The sequence below is a fragment of the Cherax quadricarinatus genome, chromosome 1 (genome assembly GCF_038502225.1).
Source record: "Cherax quadricarinatus isolate ZL_2023a chromosome 1, ASM3850222v1, whole genome shotgun sequence".
Lineage (NCBI taxonomy): Eukaryota > Metazoa > Arthropoda > Malacostraca > Decapoda > Parastacidae > Cherax > Cherax quadricarinatus.
In genome coordinates, this window is record NC_091292.1 from 59626720 (window position 1) to 59645311 (window position 18592).

An 18592-nucleotide genomic window follows, 5' to 3' on the forward strand; every position below is an offset into this window, starting at 1 on the left:
AACCCGGGTTATTGTGACGACTGCTAAACAACCCGGGTTATTGTGACGACTGCTAAACAACCCGGGTTATTGTGACGACTGGTAAACAACCCGGGTTATTGTGACGACTGGTAAACAACCCGGGTTATTGTGACGACTGGTAAACAACCCGGGTTATTGTGACGACTGGTAAACAACCCGGGTTATTGTGACGCCTGGTAAACAACCTGGGTTATTGTGACGACTGGTAAACAACCCGGGTTATTGTGACGCCTGGTAAACAACCTGGGTTATTGTGACGACTGGTAAACAACCTGGGTTATTGTGACGACTGGTAAACAACCTGGGTTATTGTGACGACTGGTAAACAACCCGGGTTATTGTGACGACTGGTAAACAACCCGGGTTATTGTGACGACTGGTAAACAACCCGGGTTATTGTGACGACTGGTAAACAACCTGGGTTATTGTGACGACTGGTAAACAACCCGGGTTATTGTGACGACTGGTAAACAACCTTGGTTATTGTGACGACTGGTAAACATCCTGGGTTATTGTGACGACTGGTAAACAACCCGGGTTATTGTGACGACTGGTAAACAACCTGGGTTATTGTGACGACTGGTAAACAACCCGGGTTATTGTGACGCCTGGTAAACAACCTGGGTTATTGTGACGACTGGTAAACAACCCGGGTTATTGTGACGACTGGTAAACAACCCGGGTTATTGTGACGCCTGGTAAACAACCTGGGTTATTGTGACGACTGGTAAACAACCTGGGTTATTGTGACGACTGGTAAACAACCTGGGTTATTGTGACGACTGGTAAACAACCCGGGTTATTGTGACGACTGCTAAACAACCCGGGTTATTGTGACGACTGCTAAACAACCCGGGTTATTGTGACTGGTAAACAACCCGGGTTATTGTGACGACTGGTAAACAACCCGGGTTATTGTGACGACTGGTAAACAACCCGGGTTATTGTGACGACTGGTAAACAACCCGGGTTATTGTGACGCCTGGTAAACAACCTGGGTTATTGTGACGACTGGTAAACAACCTGGGTTATTGTGACGACTGGTAAACAACCTGGGTTATTGTGACAACACTGGTAAACAACCTGGGTTATTGTGACAACACTGGTAAACAACCTGGGTTATTGTGACAACACTGGTAAACAACCTGGGTTATTGTGACAACACTGGTAAACAACCTGGGTTATTGTGACAACACTGGTAAACAACCTGGGTTATTGTGACGACACTGGGAAACAACCTGGGTTATTGTGACGACACTGGTAAACAACCTGGGTTATTGTGACGACACTGGTAAACAACCTGGGTTATTGTGACGACACTGGTAAACAACCTGGGTTATTGTGACAACACTGGTAAACAACCTGGGTTATTGTGACAACACTGGTAAAGAACCTGGGTTATTGTGACAACACTGGTAAACAACCTGGGATATTGTGACGACTGGTAAACAACCTGGGATATTGTGACGACTGGTAAATAACTCGGGTTATTGTGACGACTGGTAAATAACCTGAGATATTGTGACGACTGGTAAATAACCCGGGTTACTGTGACGACTGGTAAACAACCTGAGATATTGTGACGACTGGTAAATAACCCGGGTTATTGTGACGACTAGTAAACAACCTGAGACATTGTGATGACTGGTAAATAACCTGGGTTATGCCAAGCCCATGATGATCCTTTTCAAATCACTTGTTCTCTCTAGGCTGGAATACTGCTGTACATTAACATCTCCATTCAAAGCAGGTGAAATCGCAGATCTAGAGAGTGTACAGAGATCCTTTACTGCACGTATAAGTTCTGTCAAGCACCTTAACTACTGGGAACGCTTGGAAGCACTTGACTTGTACTCGTTGGAACGCAGGAGGGAGAGATATATCATAATCTACACTTGGAAAATCTTGGAAGGAATGGTCCCAAATCTGCACACAGAAATCACTCCCTACGAAAGTAAAAGACTGGGCAGGCGATGCAAAATGCCCCCAATAAAAAGTAGGGGCGCCATTGGTACACTAAGGGAAAACACCATAAGTGTCCGGGGCCCAAAACTGTTCAACAGTCTCCCATCAAGCATTAGGGGAATTGCCAATAAACCCCTGGCTGCCTTCAAGAGAGAGCTGGACAGATACCTAAAGTCAGTGCCGGATCAGCCGGGCTGTGGCTCGTACGTTGGACTGCGTGCGGCCAGCAGTAACAGCCTAGTTGATCAGGCCCTGATCCATCAGGAGGCCTGGTCATGGACCGGGCCGCGGGGGCGTTGATCCCCGAAATAACCTCCAGGTATTGTGACGACTGGTAAATAACCTGGGTTGTGACAACAGTGGTAAACAACCTGGGTTATTGTGACAACACTGGTAAACAACCTGGGTTATTGTGACGATACTGGTAAACAACCTGGGTTATTGTGACGACACTGGTAAACAACCTGGGTTATTGTGACGACACTGGTAAACAACCTGGGTTATTGTGACGACACTGGTAAACAACCCGGGTTACTGTGACGACTGGTAAACAACCCGGGTTATTGTGACGACTGGTAAACAACCTGGGTTATTGTGACGACTGGTAAACAACCTGGGTTATTGTGACGACACTGATAAACAACCTGGGTTATTGTGACGACACTGGTAAACAACCTGGGTTATTGTGACGACACTGGTAAACAACCCGGGTTGTGACAACACTGGTAAACAACTCGGGTTATTGTGACGACTGGTAAACAACCCGGGTTATTGTGACGACTGGTAAACAACCTGGGTTATTGTGACGACTGGTATACAACCCGAGTTATTGTGACGACTGGTAAACAACCTGGGTTATTGTGACGACTGACAAACAACATGGGTTACTGTGACGACTGGTAAACAACCCGGGTTATTGTGACGACTGGTAAACAACCCGGGTCATTGTGACGACTGGTAAACAACCCGGGTTATTGTGACGACTGGTAAACAACTTGGGTTATTGTGACGACACTGGTAAACAACTTGGGTTATTGTGACGACACTGGCAAACAACCCGGGTTATTGTGACAACACTGGTAAACAACTTGGGTTATTGTGACGACACTGGTAAACAACCCGGGTTATTGTGACAACTGGTAAACAACCTGGGATATTGTGACAACACTGGTAAACATCCTATGTTATTGTGACGACACTGGTAAACAACCTGGGTTATTGTGACGACACTGGTAAACAACCTGGATTATTGTGACGACACTGGTAAAAAACCTGGATTATTGTGACAACACTGGAAAACAACCTGGGTTATTGTGACGACTGTTAAACAACCTGGGTTATTGTGACGACTGGTAAACAACCTGGGTTATTGAGACGACTGGTAAACAACCCGGGTTATTGTGACGACTGGTAAACAACCTATGTTGTGACGACTGGTAAACAACCCGGGTTATTGTGACGACTGGTAAACAACCCGGGTTATTGTGACGACTGGTAAACAACCCGGGTTATTGTGACGACTGGTAAACAACCCGGGTTATTGTGACGACTGGTAAACAACCGGGGTTATTGTGACGACACTGGTAAACAACCTGGGTTATTGTGACGACTGGTAAACAACCCGGGTTATTGTGACGACTAGTAAACAACCCGGGTTATTGTGACGAATGGTAAACAACCCGGGTTATTGTGACGACTGGTAAACAACCCAGGTTATTGTGGCGACTGGTAAACAACCCGGGTTATTGTGACGACTGGTAAACAACCCGGGTTATTGTGATGACTGGTAAACAACCTGGGTTATTGTGACGACTGGTAAACAACCCGGGTTATTGTGACGACTGGTAAACAACCCGGCTTATTGTGATGACTGGTAAACAACCTGGGTTATTGTGACGACTGGTATACAACCCGGGTTATTGTGACGACTGGTAAACAACCCGGCTTATTGTGATGACTGGTAAACAACCTGGGTTATTGTGACGACTGGTATACAACCCGGGTTATTGTGACGACTGGTAAACAACCTGGGTTATTGTGACGACTGGTAAACAACCTGGGTTATTGTGACGACTGGTAAACAACCCGGGTTATTGTGACGACTGGTAAACAACCCGGGTTATTGTGACGACTGGTAAACAACCTGGGTTATTGTGACGACTGGTAAACAACCCGGGCTATTGTGACGACTGGTAAACAACCCGGCTTATTGTGATGACTGGTAAACAACCTGGGTTATTGTGACGACTGGTAAACAACCTGGGTTATTGTGACGACTGGTAAACAACCCGGGTTATTGTGACGACTGCTAAACAACCCGGGTTATTGTGACGACTGCTAAACAACCCGGGTTATTGTGACGACTGGTAAACAACCCGGGTTATTGTGACGACTGGTAAACAACCCGGGTTATTGTGACGACTGGTAAACAACCCGGGTTATTGTGACGACTGGTAAACAACCCGGGTTATTGTGACGCCTGGTAAACAACCTGGGTTATTGTGACGACTGGTAAACAACCCGGGTTATTGTGACGCCTGGTAAACAACCTGGGTTATTGTGACGACTGGTAAACAACCTGGGTTATTGTGACGACTGGTAAACAACCTGGGTTATTGTGACGACTGGTAAACAACCCGGGTTATTGTGACGACTGGTAAACAACCTGGGTTATTGTGACGACTGGTAAACAACCTGGGTTATTGTGACGACTGGTAAACAACCCGGGTTATTGTGACGACTGGTAAACAACCCGGGTTATTGTGACGACTGGTAAACAACCCGGGTTATTGTGACGACTGGTAAACACCCTGGGTTATTGTGACGACTGGTAAACAACCCGGGCTATTGTGACGACTGGTAAACAACCCGGCTTATTGTGATGACTGGTAAACAACCTGGGTTATTGTGACGACTGGTAAACAACCTGGGTTATTGTGACGACTGGTAAAGAACCCGGGTTATTGTGACGACTGCTAAACAACCCGGGTTATTGTGACGACTGCTAAACAACCCGGGTTATTGTGACGACTGGTAAACAACCCGGGTTATTGTGACGACTGGTAAACAACCCGGGTTATTGTGACGACTGGTAAACAACCCGGGTTATTGTGACGACTGGTAAACAACCCGGGTTATTGTGACGCCTGGTAAACAACCTGGGTTATTGTGACGACTGGTAAACAACCCGGGTTATTGTGACGCCTGGTAAACAACCTGGGTTATTGTGACGACTGGTAAACAACCTGGGTTATTGTGACGACTGGTAAACAACCTGGGTTATTGTGACGACTGGTAAACAACCCGGGTTATTGTGACGACTGGTAAACAACCCGGGTTATTGTGACGACTGGTAAACAACCCGGGTTATTGTGACGACTGGTAAACAACCTGGGTTATTGTGACGACTGGTAAACAACCCGGGTTATTGTGACGACTGGTAAACAACCTTGGTTATTGTGACGACTGGTAAACATCCTGGGTTATTGTGACGACTGGTAAACAACCCGGGTTATTGTGACGACTGGTAAACAACCTGGGTTATTGTGACGACTGGTAAACAACCCGGGTTATTGTGACGCCTGGTAAACAACCTGGGTTATTGTGACGACTGGTAAACAACCCGGGTTATTGTGACGACTGGTAAACAACCCGGGTTATTGTGACGCCTGGTAAACAACCTGGGTTATTGTGACGACTGGTAAACAACCTGGGTTATTGTGACGACTGGTAAACAACCTGGGTTATTGTGACGACTGGTAAACAACCCGGGTTATTGTGACGACTGCTAAACAACCCGGGTTATTGTGACGACTGCTAAACAACCCGGGTTATTGTGACTGGTAAACAACCCGGGTTATTGTGACGACTGGTAAACAACCCGGGTTATTGTGACGACTGGTAAACAACCCGGGTTATTGTGACGACTGGTAAACAACCCGGGTTATTGTGACGCCTGGTAAACAACCTGGGTTATTGTGACGACTGGTAAACAACCTGGGTTATTGTGACGACTGGTAAACAACCTGGGTTATTGTGACGACTGGTAAACAACCCGGGTTATTGTGACGACTGCTAAACAACCCGGGTTATTGTGACGACTGCTAAACAACCCGGGTTATTGTGACGACTGGTAAACAACCCGGGTTATTGTGACGACTGGTAAACAACCCGGGTTATTGTGACGACTGGTAAACAACCCGGGTTATTGTGACGACTGGTAAACAACCCGGGTTATTGTGACGCCTGGTAAACAACCTGGGTTATTGTGACGACTGGTAAACAACCCGGGTTATTGTGACGCCTGGTAAACAACCTGGGTTATTGTGACGACTGGTAAACAACCTGGGTTATTGTGACGACTGGTAAACAACCTGGGTTATTGTGACGACTGGTAAACAACCCGGGTTATTGTGACGACTGGTAAACAACCTGGGTTATTGTGACGACTGGTAAACAACCTGGGTTATTGTGACGACTGGTAAACAACCCGGGTTATTGTGACGACTGGTAAACAACCCGGGTTATTGTGACGACTGGTAAACAACCCGGGTTATTGTGACGACTGGTAAACACCCTGGGTTATTGTGACGACTGGTAAACAACCCGGGCTATTGTGACGACTGGTAAACAACCCGGCTTATTGTGATGACTGGTAAACAACCTGGGTTATTGTGACGACTGGTAAACAACCTGGGTTATTGTGACGACTGGTAAAGAACCCGGGTTATTGTGACGACTGCTAAACAACCCGGGTTATTGTGACGACTGCTAAACAACCCGGGTTATTGTGACGACTGGTAAACAACCCGGGTTATTGTGACGACTGGTAAACAACCCGGGTTATTGTGACGACTGGTAAACAACCCGGGTTATTGTGACGACTGGTAAACAACCCGGGTTATTGTGACGCCTGGTAAACAACCTGGGTTATTGTGACGACTGGTAAACAACCCGGGTTATTGTGACGCCTGGTAAACAACCTGGGTTATTGTGACGACTGGTAAACAACCTGGGTTATTGTGACGACTGGTAAACAACCTGGGTTATTGTGACGACTGGTAAACAACCCGGGTTATTGTGACGACTGGTAAACAACCCGGGTTATTGTGACGACTGGTAAACAACCCGGGTTATTGTGACGACTGGTAAACAACCTGGGTTATTGTGACGACTGGTAAACAACCCGGGTTATTGTGACGACTGGTAAACAACCTTGGTTATTGTGACGACTGGTAAACATCCTGGGTTATTGTGACGACTGGTAAACAACCCGGGTTATTGTGACGACTGGTAAACAACCTGGGTTATTGTGACGACTGGTAAACAACCCGGGTTATTGTGACGCCTGGTAAACAACCTGGGTTATTGTGACGACTGGTAAACAACCCGGGTTATTGTGACGACTGGTAAACAACCCGGGTTATTGTGACGCCTGGTAAACAACCTGGGTTATTGTGACGACTGGTAAACAACCTGGGTTATTGTGACGACTGGTAAACAACCTGGGTTATTGTGACGACTGGTAAACATCCTGGGTTATTGTGACGACTGGTAAACAACCCGGGTTATTGTGACGACTGGTAAACAACCCGGGTTATTGTGACGCCTGGTAAACAACCTGGGTTATTGTGACGACTGGTAAACAACCCGGGTTATTGTGACGCCTGGTAAACAACCTGGGTTATTGTGACGACTGGTAAACATCCTGGGTTATTGTGACGACTGGTAAACAACCCGGGTTATTGTGACGCCTGGTAAACAACCTGGGTTATTGTGACGACTGGTAAACATCCTGGGTTATTGTGACGACTGGTAAACAACCCGGGTTATTGTGACGCCTGGTAAACAACCTGGGTTATTGTGACGACTGGTAAACAACCTGGTAAGATGTTCCTGATATCTTCTGGTAAGATGTTGATACATTGTGTATCATTATCATTAAATAAAATATACACATGTATGGTTGTGTAGGGATGGAGGGATTCCAATGTCTGGTTAGTGGTTTCCAATTATCTAAACGTAGGCGAGAAACATGCATATACACCTGGAGAATCCTGGAGGGACTGATTCCAAACCTGAACATTGAAATCACTCATGAGACGGCAGACAGAGGAAAAACACTTCCACTAATAAGCAGGGGAACGACGAGTACACTAAGAAATAACCCGATGAATGTCAGAGGTCCCCGACTCTTCAACCCGATGAGTGTCAGAGGTCCCGAACTCTTCAACCCGATGAGTGTCACAGATCCCGAACTCTTCAACCCGATGAGTGTCAGAGGTCCCCGACTCTTCAACCCGATGAGCGTCAGAGGTCTCCGATTCTTCAACCCGACGAGTGTCAGAGTTCGTCGACTCTTCAACCCGATGAGCGTCAGAGGTCCCCGATTCTTGAACCCGATGAGTGTCAGAGGTCCCCGACTCTTCAACCCGATGAGTGTCACAGGTCCTCGACTCTTCAACCCGATGAGTGTCACAGGTCCCCGACTCTTCAACTCGATGAGTGTCAGAGGTCCCGAAGTCTTCAACCCGATGAGTGTCAGAGGTCCCCGACTCTTCAACCCGATGAGTGTCAGAGGTCCCCGACTCTTCAACCCGATGAGTGTCAGAGGTTTCCGACTCTTCAACTCGATGAGTGTCAGAGGTCCCGAAGTCTTCAACCCGATGAGTGTCAGAGGTTCCCGACTCTTCAACCCGATGAGTGTCAGAGGTTCCCGACTCTTCAACCCGATGAGTGTCAGAGGTTCCCGACTCTTCAGCCCGATGAGTGTCAGAGGTTCCCGACTCTTCAACCCGATGAGTGTCAGAGGTTCCCGACTCTTCAACCCGATGAGTGTCAGAGGTTCCCGACTCTTCAACCCGATGAGTGTCAGAGGTTCCCGACTCTTCAACCCGATGAGTGTCAGAGGTCCTCGACTCTTCAACCCGATGAGTGTCAGAGGTCCCCGACTCTTCAACTCGATGAGTGTCAGAGGTTCCCGACTCTTCAATGCCCCTCCCACCACATGCGGTCTTCAAGAGGGAGCCAGACAAGTTCCTCAAATCAGTGCCTGATTACCCGTATTATGGTTCGTAAACTGGACTGAGTGTGACCGGCAGCAACAGTCTTATTGATCAGGCCTTGAGGCTCCAGAAGGCCTGGTCTGGGACCGGGCCGTGGGGGGCGCTGACCCCCCCCCGAGGAAACGTCCTTCAGATTCATCTTCCATCATATTAATCAACATTTGTTTTTCCTTCCTGGGAGAGTCTGGGACGCTGGGAGAGTCTGGGACGCTGGGAGAGTCTAAGACGCTGGGAGAGTCTAAGATGCTGGGAGAGTCTGGGACGCTGGGAGAGTCTGGGACGCTGGGAGAGTCTGGGACGCTGGGAGAGTCTGGGACGCTGGGAGAGTCTGGGACGCTGGGAGAGTCTGGGACGCTGGGAGAGTCTAAGACGCTGGGAGAGTCTGGGACGCTGGGAGAGTCTGGGACGCTGGGAGAGTCTGGGACGCTGGACAACTTTCTCCCACAATAAAGGTGAATTTACTCTCTAGTTTACTTTATCTTTTTACCTTCTAGTTTACCTTACTAATTACCTTCTAGTTTACCTTACTAATTACCTTCTAGTTTACCTTACTAATTACCTTCTAGTTTACCTTACTAATTACCTTCTAGTTTACCTTACTAATTACCTTCTAGTTTAACTTACTAATTACCTTCTAGTTTACCTTACTAATTACCTTCTAGTTTACCTTACTAATTACCTTCTAGTTTACCTTACTAATTACCTTCTAGTTTACCTTACTAATTACCTTCTAGTTTACCTTACTAATTACCTTCTAGTTTACCTTACTAATTACCTTCTAGTTTACCTTACTAATTACCTTCTAGTTTACCTTACTAATTACCTTCTAGTTTACCTTACTAATTACCTTCTAGTTTACCTTACTAATTACCTTCTAGTTTACCTTACTAATTACCTTCTAGTTTACCTTACTAATTACCTTCTAGTTTACCTTACTAATTACCTTCTAGTTTACCTTACTAATTACCTTCGAGTTTACCTTACTAATTACCTTCTAGCTTACCTTACTAATTACCTTCTAGTTTACCTTACTAATTACCTTCGAGTTTACCTTACTAATTGCCTTCTAGTTTACCTTACTAATTACCTTCTAGTTTACCTTACTAATTACCTTCTAGTTTACCTTACTAATTACCTTCTAGTTTACCTTACTAATTACCTTCTAGTTTACCTTACTAATTACCTTACTAATTACCTTCTAGTTTACCTTACTAATTACCTTCTAGTTTACCTTACTAATTATATCGTAAGGGTTCTTGAATGGAGATATCACAGGTTGAAAGTAGACACACTTGTAGGATGGTAGATATATTGTCAGACTGAGATGAGAGATGGAGCCCGGTGCCAAGCCTGTTCACGTCTTGTAGGTCTGCCGCCGAGTGAGAGCGGGACAAAGGGATCACTGCCCATGTGTATGCCTATGACGTCACACAAAGCCAAAGGCTTACGAGGGATCTCGTGTCTAAAGCACAGGGATGATACTAATATGCTATGCTATATAATACTGGGAATACAGGGATCAGCAACTATGCTGACAGCTCGGTCATGTTACGTATGTCGTCCCGACATACACTACTATCTATAGGCTGAACAGGCAGGCGGATCTGGGCTGATTCTATACAATAACAAATGCATATATAACTTAGAACTAATGGATGGTACAACATGATTTTGACGTAATGGGTGTTAACGTAATCCTTACAAACTATAAGTACGAATCATTATACAATATGGATGGAATTGATCGATCGATCTGTATTCATGCACTCTACGGATTCTGAGGAAGAATAATTATATACAAGAAGTGTTTAACAGAAAGGCAGATGCGGTGCACGCAAATCTAGACTGTTAATTCTCAGAATACGGAGGGAACGTGAACACGTAAATTTCTGACAAACTGATCAGCTAATAATAAAACACACAGTTGACAAATTCATTCATCTCGGACATCTAATTATGCAGGCTGTTTACACTTAAACCCAATTCTGCGAGGGTGAGGTTTACGTATGCAGAATGGTTATCATCTCTGGGAGGATTGAATTCCTCTGCAATGGCTAACACATGCCTTGACTGAGAGAGATCTGAACGAGTATCTACAAAAGATACAACTACAATCACTAGTGACTGTGGAATTACTAACTCGTCTGCTAGGAGTACTCAACTCGACTATTCGATACAGTAATTCTTGGCTCGTTACAAAGTCACTAATGGGTACTGGTGGCTTCACAGTAAGAATAAGATCTTCCTGGAGCAGGAATCGAATCACACCAGAACACATGGGATCTATTCTTTGTGCAGTTTTGACATCCTCGACAGTAAATGGAGGATCTGCAGTAACTACACTAACGTGTCGCGATAAAGCATCTGCGACTACATTTGACTTGCCAGGTAAATGTTCAAAAGTGGGATTGAACTCTTGGATAGTCAAGGACCATCTGGCTAACCTTCCAGTAGGCTGTTTGTTCTGGAATAAAGGTATCAGTGGCGCATGATCTGTCAAGACATGAACAGGGTACTGGTAAATGATGTCTCGGAAGTGCTTTAAAGACCACACTATTGCTAAAGCTTCTTGCTCCGTTACTGTATAATTACGTTCAGCCTTCGTAAGGACTCGGCTAGCAAATGCAACTGCGTTGTACTTGCTATCAGTCTTCTGAGCTAGTACGGCACCTATGCCAATGGAACTAGCATCAGTTGTCAGATAGAAGGGCTTAGAAAAATCTGGGAATTTCAAAATGGGAGCAGATGTTAGCTTTTCTTTTAGAGTTTGGAATGCTGTTTCTTGACGGAAGGTCCAACTAAAAGGAGCATCTTTCTTAAGCAACTCAGTTAGAGGAGCAGCTATGGAAGAAAAATTAGCAATGAAAGATCTATAAAAACCTGCTAAGCCCACAAAGGATCTTACGGCATCAGCGGTTTTGGGAGTTGGAAAATTTAGTACTGCTGTTACTTTACTTTGGTCAGTCGTAACCCCTCTAGGAGTGACTACGTGACCAAGAAACTTAATTTCTGATCTGAAAAATTGGCATTTAGACAGTTTGATCTTTAAATTTGCTTCTTCAAGCTTTCCAAGTACTGTATCAAGTCTTTTCAGATGTGTGTCCACGTCTTCGGACATGACGATTACGTCGTCTAAGTACACCATAAGTGCTTTACCTATCAGACCTCTAAAGATATTGGTCATGAGTCTAGAGAACGTGATAGGAGACGATCGTAATCCAAACGCCATACGGAGGAAATGATAATGACCTGTGGGAGTGGAGAAAGCTGTTAACTCTTGGCTGTCCTCGTGAAGAGGGACTTGCCAAAACCCTTGTAACAAGTCTAGGGTCGAGAAGACTTTGTTATCTCCGATATTGCGTAAAAGGTCACCTAGTACAGGAAGTGGGAAACGATCTGGAATGGTTTTCGCGTTTAACTTCCTAAAGTCAATCACCGGGCGCCAAGTGCCATCCTTCTTAGGCACTAGGATCAAGGGCGCATTCCAGGGTGAATTGCTATGTGCAATAACTCCATCATTGAGCATTTGATTGATCAGTTCCTCTGCGACAGCAACTTGTGAATGAGGCATTCTGTACGCAGGTATGTAAATAGGTCTAGTACCAGGTTCAAGTGGAATACGATGGGACAATAAGTTCGTTATACCCATCTTCTCACCTGGTAAGGCAATAGCTTTACGACGTTTGTTCAACAGAGTCAACAAACGCTTGACTTCGTCTGGGAAGTCAGTAGGAGCTAAGTCTTTCTCCTCAACTGGTGAAACAGATTGATCCGGAGAAGTGGATGAGGTCTCCCCGGTAGAAATAGCACCGACCCACTGGTCAGGTGACACGTCATCCTGTACTTGAACAGGGTAAGGATAGTGAACTAGGTCAACGAGGTTGGTATTTGCTCTGAGACGAACACTGTGACCCAAAGTGTTAGCAAGGAGTAAATGGATCTTACTGTCTCTTACAATGTGTAAGGAAGGTTCAACAAATAAACCTTTGACCTTGCAGGAATCACTGTCAACTAGGACAGTATCACCATCTGGAACATTAGGAACAACAACAGACACTCTAGTGAGAGCACTAGCCGCAACAGAGACGTCTTTCTGCAAACGGCATGTGACATCAACAAGAGATGGCATTACTAGTTCCAAGTAATCGTTTTCTGACAAGGCATCCCCTGTGGAGAAACTACTACTCGAACTAGCAGTCATTGCAGGGATAGGCTGTGCACTCAAGGCAGTCTGAGTGTCCTCGGACACTTGAGGCAACGGAACACTATCCTGCAAGTCTGAAGGTATAGGTGGAACACTAATGGGAGTGACAGAATTACCAGTGCCTGACCGCTTGGGTACGCTACTGGAAATTGCATTGGCTTGTAAGGACTTAATGCGTACATCATACTCTGCAGCAGTATGACAGATTTCTGATCCAAGCTGGTAACCCCAGAATGGAACGATTAAGTCATCTATTTGGGCATGCCATCGGTACGGGTCGAGCACAATGCGTAAGTCTCGCATGGAAGCAAATCCCAGAAGAAGGTCACCAGGGAAAGCAATCTGGTCGACAACAAGAAAAACAGCAGTAAAGTCTCTGCCTTGGATAGTAAAGGTGAGTGAAGTCTGACCTCGGACTCGCAGAAGAGAACCAGCTACTCCACCAAGGAAGGTTACAGTAGTTGGTTCAACGAGGAGGATACGTCGTAACCGCTTCTCTTTAAACAAGCTAGACCTAATGATATTAACTTGCGCACCAGAGTCCATGAACACATGAACGGGCGCATTATGGACAGAAGCTTGTACTAATGGACCAATCGTTGCATTAGAACTCATATGCAAACAGGAAGTTGAGTTATCATCGGAGAAAGCATCTTCTACTTCATCCCCAAATTCCTCTACGTCAGAGACGTGTGAAGCCACATCATCAGCAGGATTGTCATTCTCGAGACTGCTTAAGGCTTCAAAGGAATTGTGAACGGGGATGGCATACTCATTATCACTTACCGTCACCATTGGGCGGTTTGACTGGGGCGCTCTAATTCCCCCGAATTGGAAGAATGAGCCTGGTTCTGATTAGACTGTGAACCACGACGTCTGTTTCCTCTCCTGGCTCTGCGGTTGGAACGGCCATGGAAAGATCTAGAGTACCGCATATTGTAGAGCGCATTGCACTCAGATGTATCATGTCCATGAATTCTATGATGAGTACAGTAGGGAAGATCTGACTGGTACTCATCATCAGTACGACGCTTCTTAGGGTAACTGGCATAACAATTACTAGCGATATGGCCACGGAAACCACAATTGTAGCAAATTATTTGACTGTGGTTACTGTACGTACTATGGGTGTTACGGGAATGATAGCTCTTAACACTTGCTTTGGATGATGAGCGTGAGTGATTGCGGTTGGGAGGTTTGGTAGTAGCACAAACTAAAGGAGGTACAGGATTGGACAAGGTGTTTGGCATAGACCTACGATAAGGGAAGGATCCCTCGGGACACAAATTTCGTACATGGATTAGAGCTTTAAGCGGTCCCATATTAGCATCTAGCGGACTTGAATTGTACACATACTTAGATGTCGGTGGCATTAGTTGTTTAACGACTCCAAAGGCAGCTAATCTGGCAAACCCATCAAGGGCTGGTTTATCACTATCGTTAAGATATCTTGAATTTCGGCCTGCTTTAACAAATGAGGACATTAGGTTATTGAGACGGAGAGCAAACTCCTCTAATGACTCTTCTGGTCTCGGGGCTGTGCAAACTAATTCTTTGAGAACAACGAACGGATCGGTTTCTCGCACTGGTTCAAGATAATTGCGAATTAACTGTTCATAATCTTGCCACCTGGTCAGATCTTGGAAGTCCTTCATTCGAATTAATTTAAATACATTTGAGGCAGCTGAAGAACGGGCTAGACTCTCCTTTCCGATACTTATTAAAAGACTCTCAGATGGGGGGCCATCAACTGAAGCGTCAGCTCTGGCTCTAACTGCAGTAAACCAACCTTCAAGGTTGTCTGGGTCACCATTGAATAATGGCATAGCATCATACGGATCACGAGTGAAGTTACGCATGCCAGAAGTCTGAGTATGTCTATCGTTTGATACGGAGTTACTCGAATTTTGGGCTGACACATTAATGGTTGTACTAGCAGCAAGTGCTGAGGCATCGCTAGAGAAAACTTGAGACATGTTTGCCAAAATGTAAAAACTAGAATTTAGAGAACAAAGAAAATGATAACTGAGGAACACACAACACAGTGAACTTAAATGGAAGAAAATGCTTAACTATTCTGCATAAGTAATTAAAAATTGACAAGTTACACAGTAAGCAAAGAACTCACACAAGAAAAAAAAAATATGCAACTTAACAAACACTGAAAATCAAGAGAACTTGTACTTGCTCAAATCTAATATGCTCAATTTTTACTTTAAATTGAATAAATGGCACAGTGAGTTGTCTTTACTTTCAATGCAACAAGGAAAATACACAATAAAATAATAAAATGGACTCAATAAACTTGTGCAAAAATTAAAACAAACACACAATTCACTGAAATAAAAATTAAAATGACAGACAGAATAAAATACTATGCACAGAACAGAGCATAAGAAACTGCACTGTAAGAAACTGTATTGCACAACACTGCATAAAATTTTCTGCAAGAAAAACTTTAATAGCAACACAATATTTGCACAAGAATTATTGCAAAATGAGTCTGTGTGCAATAATTAAAATTATAACACACAAGAAAAGAAATATATCAAGGAATGAACACTTTAACTCTTAACTGCACTTAAACAACAAGCAAAAGAACAATTTACTTTAAAAGGAGAACTTAAAAATTGCACTAAGAGTGAATTTGTTCAATAAAATATGAAAAATAATAGGTGCTAAAACACACAACAAAAAGAAATACAACACTTACAGTGATGCAGAGCACAAAACATCAACATAAACTCAGTACTAGAATTTTCTTGCAATGAAACTTGATGTTTTTAAAAAAATTTTGTAAACAGATTTCTTGCTGGAGCTTTAAAAATGGCACTATTGTCTGTGGAAATAAGACAAATTAAACACTGGCTGAATAAAGGAATATGAACACAAGAATGTTCAACACACAGGGAACAAACAAAAATACACAATTGCTAGGAAGAAAAAAAAAATAACAGACAACACTGAGTTGTGATGCAGAATATGAGGTGAAAAATTTACTGAGTTAATTCACTGGAATTCTGAAGTTTAAACACAAGTTCTATACTGCTCATATGTTGCACACACAACAAAGGAAACACTAAGTACTTACTTCAAGTGTGTATAAAAAGAAACACAACACAACAGATATAAAATAATACACGAAAATTAACACTGAATTAAGGAGATTAAAAGAAATTTATGCAATCAGTACATGATAAACACTGAGTCTGATCAAGAGTCACTGAATGTCACTAAGAGAAAAATTCACTGGGAACACAAAAGAAATGTCTCAACACTCGCAAATGTCTCTAAAAAAAAAATATTATAGCTGTAACACTTGAAAAAAATGAGATTGATGGATTGTTTTTATCGTCTTGCTGCTGTCCTCTGCACAGATGATCGTAGAATTGCGCTTAAATCGGCGAGAGACAACACATAGGAGGCTTTTAAAGATGGCGCGCCACTCTCTAGCTCTTGACCCCCTATGTGGTCCTTAAAATATGGTGCTACAACCCTTAGCAATGCACCAAAACACTGATGAGGTAGGTGAGTTGTAATGGCCGACTGTAGTTGGGTTTGTGGGTGATGGCTGAGCGAGGCGTCTGAGACCGGCAATGATGCGACACACGTGATCGTGAGTGGCTGGGCTTATGGGTTGAACGTCGTAAGCCTCACTGAGAAAACCCACACTGCCGCGAAGATAATTCTAAGCCGGCTGGCTTAGAAGAAACCCACGAAATACTACAACACCACAAGGATGACAAGGAGCACTCAGAATGCTTGGAACTTGAATCACAAGCGATGAAGGCTACTCATGTGGCTTGCTTGAGTACTGGGGTAAGACACCTGGGTTAGTTGCTAGCTGGCTTATCTTAACCCTTCACACAGAATAGCTAGATAACTTCACACGATGAGCACAGCAGGGGTGGAAGCTGGCTTGGCAGGCAAAATAATTGGATGGAGTAGGCTAGGCTGGACTGGACTCGGGTGTTCTGACTCCCCCACCACAGACTGGAAGCTGGCTTATTTTGCAAACTCGGGTCAACCCCTCGGGAGTAATGCAAAAAAGCAGGAAACACTAATACAAAGAGACTGACCAGTGAATAATGTAGAAGCTGGTAGAGTAGCTGGCTTGAGGTAGCTGGATGGGTGAATCTCGGTAGTCGATAGGCCTACTGGTCACACGAAATGGCCGTCTTGCTGGTCGACAACTTTATCTCCAGAAATCGCTGTAATCGTCAGAATTACAGGCTCACCGCTGGCACCATTTATCGTAAGGGTTCTTGAATGGAGATATCACAGGTTGAAAGTAGACACACTTGTAGGATGGTAGATATATTGTCAGACTGAGATGAGAGATGGAGCCCGGTGCCAAGCCTGTTCACGTCTTGTAGGTCTGCCGCCGAGTGAGAGCGGGACAAAGGGATCACTGCCCATGTGTATGCCTATGACGTCACACAAAGCCAAAGGCTTACGAGGGATCTCGTGTCTAAAGCACAGGGATGATACTAATATGCTATGCTATATAATACTGGGAATACAGGGATCAGCAACTATGCTGACAATTACCTTCTAGTTTACCTTACTATTTACCTTCTAGTTTACCTTACTATTTACCTTCTAGTTTACCTTACTAATTACCTTCTAGTTTACCTTACTAATTACCTTCTAGTTTAACTTACTAATTACCTTCTAGTTTACCTTACTAATTACCTTCTAGTTTACCTTACTAATTACCTTCTAGTTTACCTTACTAATTACCTTCTAGTTTACCTTACTATTTACCTTCTAGTTTACCTTACTATTTACCTTCTAGTTTACCTTACTAATTACCTTCTAGTTTAACTTACTAATTACCTTCTAGTTTACCTTACTAATTACCTTCTAGTTTACCTTACTAATTACCTTCTAGTTTACCTTACTAATTACCTTCTAGTTTACCTTACTAATTACCTTCTAGTTTACCTTACTAATTACCTTCTAGTTTACCTTACTAATTACCTTCTAGTTTACCTTACTAATTACCTTCTAGTTTACCTTACTAATTACCTTCTAGTTTAACTTACTATTTACCTTCTAGTTTACCTTCTTATTACTATTTACCTTCTAGTTTACCTTCCTATTGACTATTTACCTTCTAGTTTACCTTACTAATTACCTTCTAGTTTATCTTCTTATTTACTATTTACCTTCTAGTTTACCTTCTTATTACTATTTACCTTCTAGGTTACCTTACTAATTACCTTCTAGTTTACCTTCTTATTACTATTTACCTTCTAGTTTACCTTACTAATTACCTTCTAGTTTACCTTCTTATTACTATTTACCTTCTAGTTTACCTTACTAATTACCTTCT

General features: G+C 43.8%; 1 protein-coding gene across 1 annotated transcript; it reads right to left on the reverse strand.

Annotated features, from left to right (window-relative positions):
- Window positions 1-9094: 9094 nt before the first annotated feature.
- Window positions 9095-17816, reverse strand: LOC138852824 (uncharacterized). Its single transcript, XM_070085898.1, has 3 exons — window positions 16764-17816; window positions 12763-16093; window positions 9095-9484 (listed from the first exon to the last, which is right to left on the reverse strand). The coding sequence occupies exons 2-3, from the start codon at window positions 14047-14049 to the stop codon at window positions 9095-9097; spliced, it is 1677 nt and encodes a 558-aa protein (XP_069941999.1). The 5' UTR covers window positions 14050-16093; window positions 16764-17816.
- Between the last annotated feature and the right edge of the window lie 776 nt (window positions 17817-18592).

Excerpts from the sequence above, each read along its gene's own strand:
- LOC138852824 (XM_070085898.1), bottom strand. The coding sequence starts at position 14,049 with ATGGTGACGGTAAGTGATAATGAGTATGCCATCCCCGTTCACAATTCC. Across the intron at positions 9,485-12,762 it reads CTACTGACTTCCCAGACGAA|TTGTCCAGCGTCCCAGACTC; the intron begins GTCAAGCGTTTG and ends TGTGGGAGAAAG.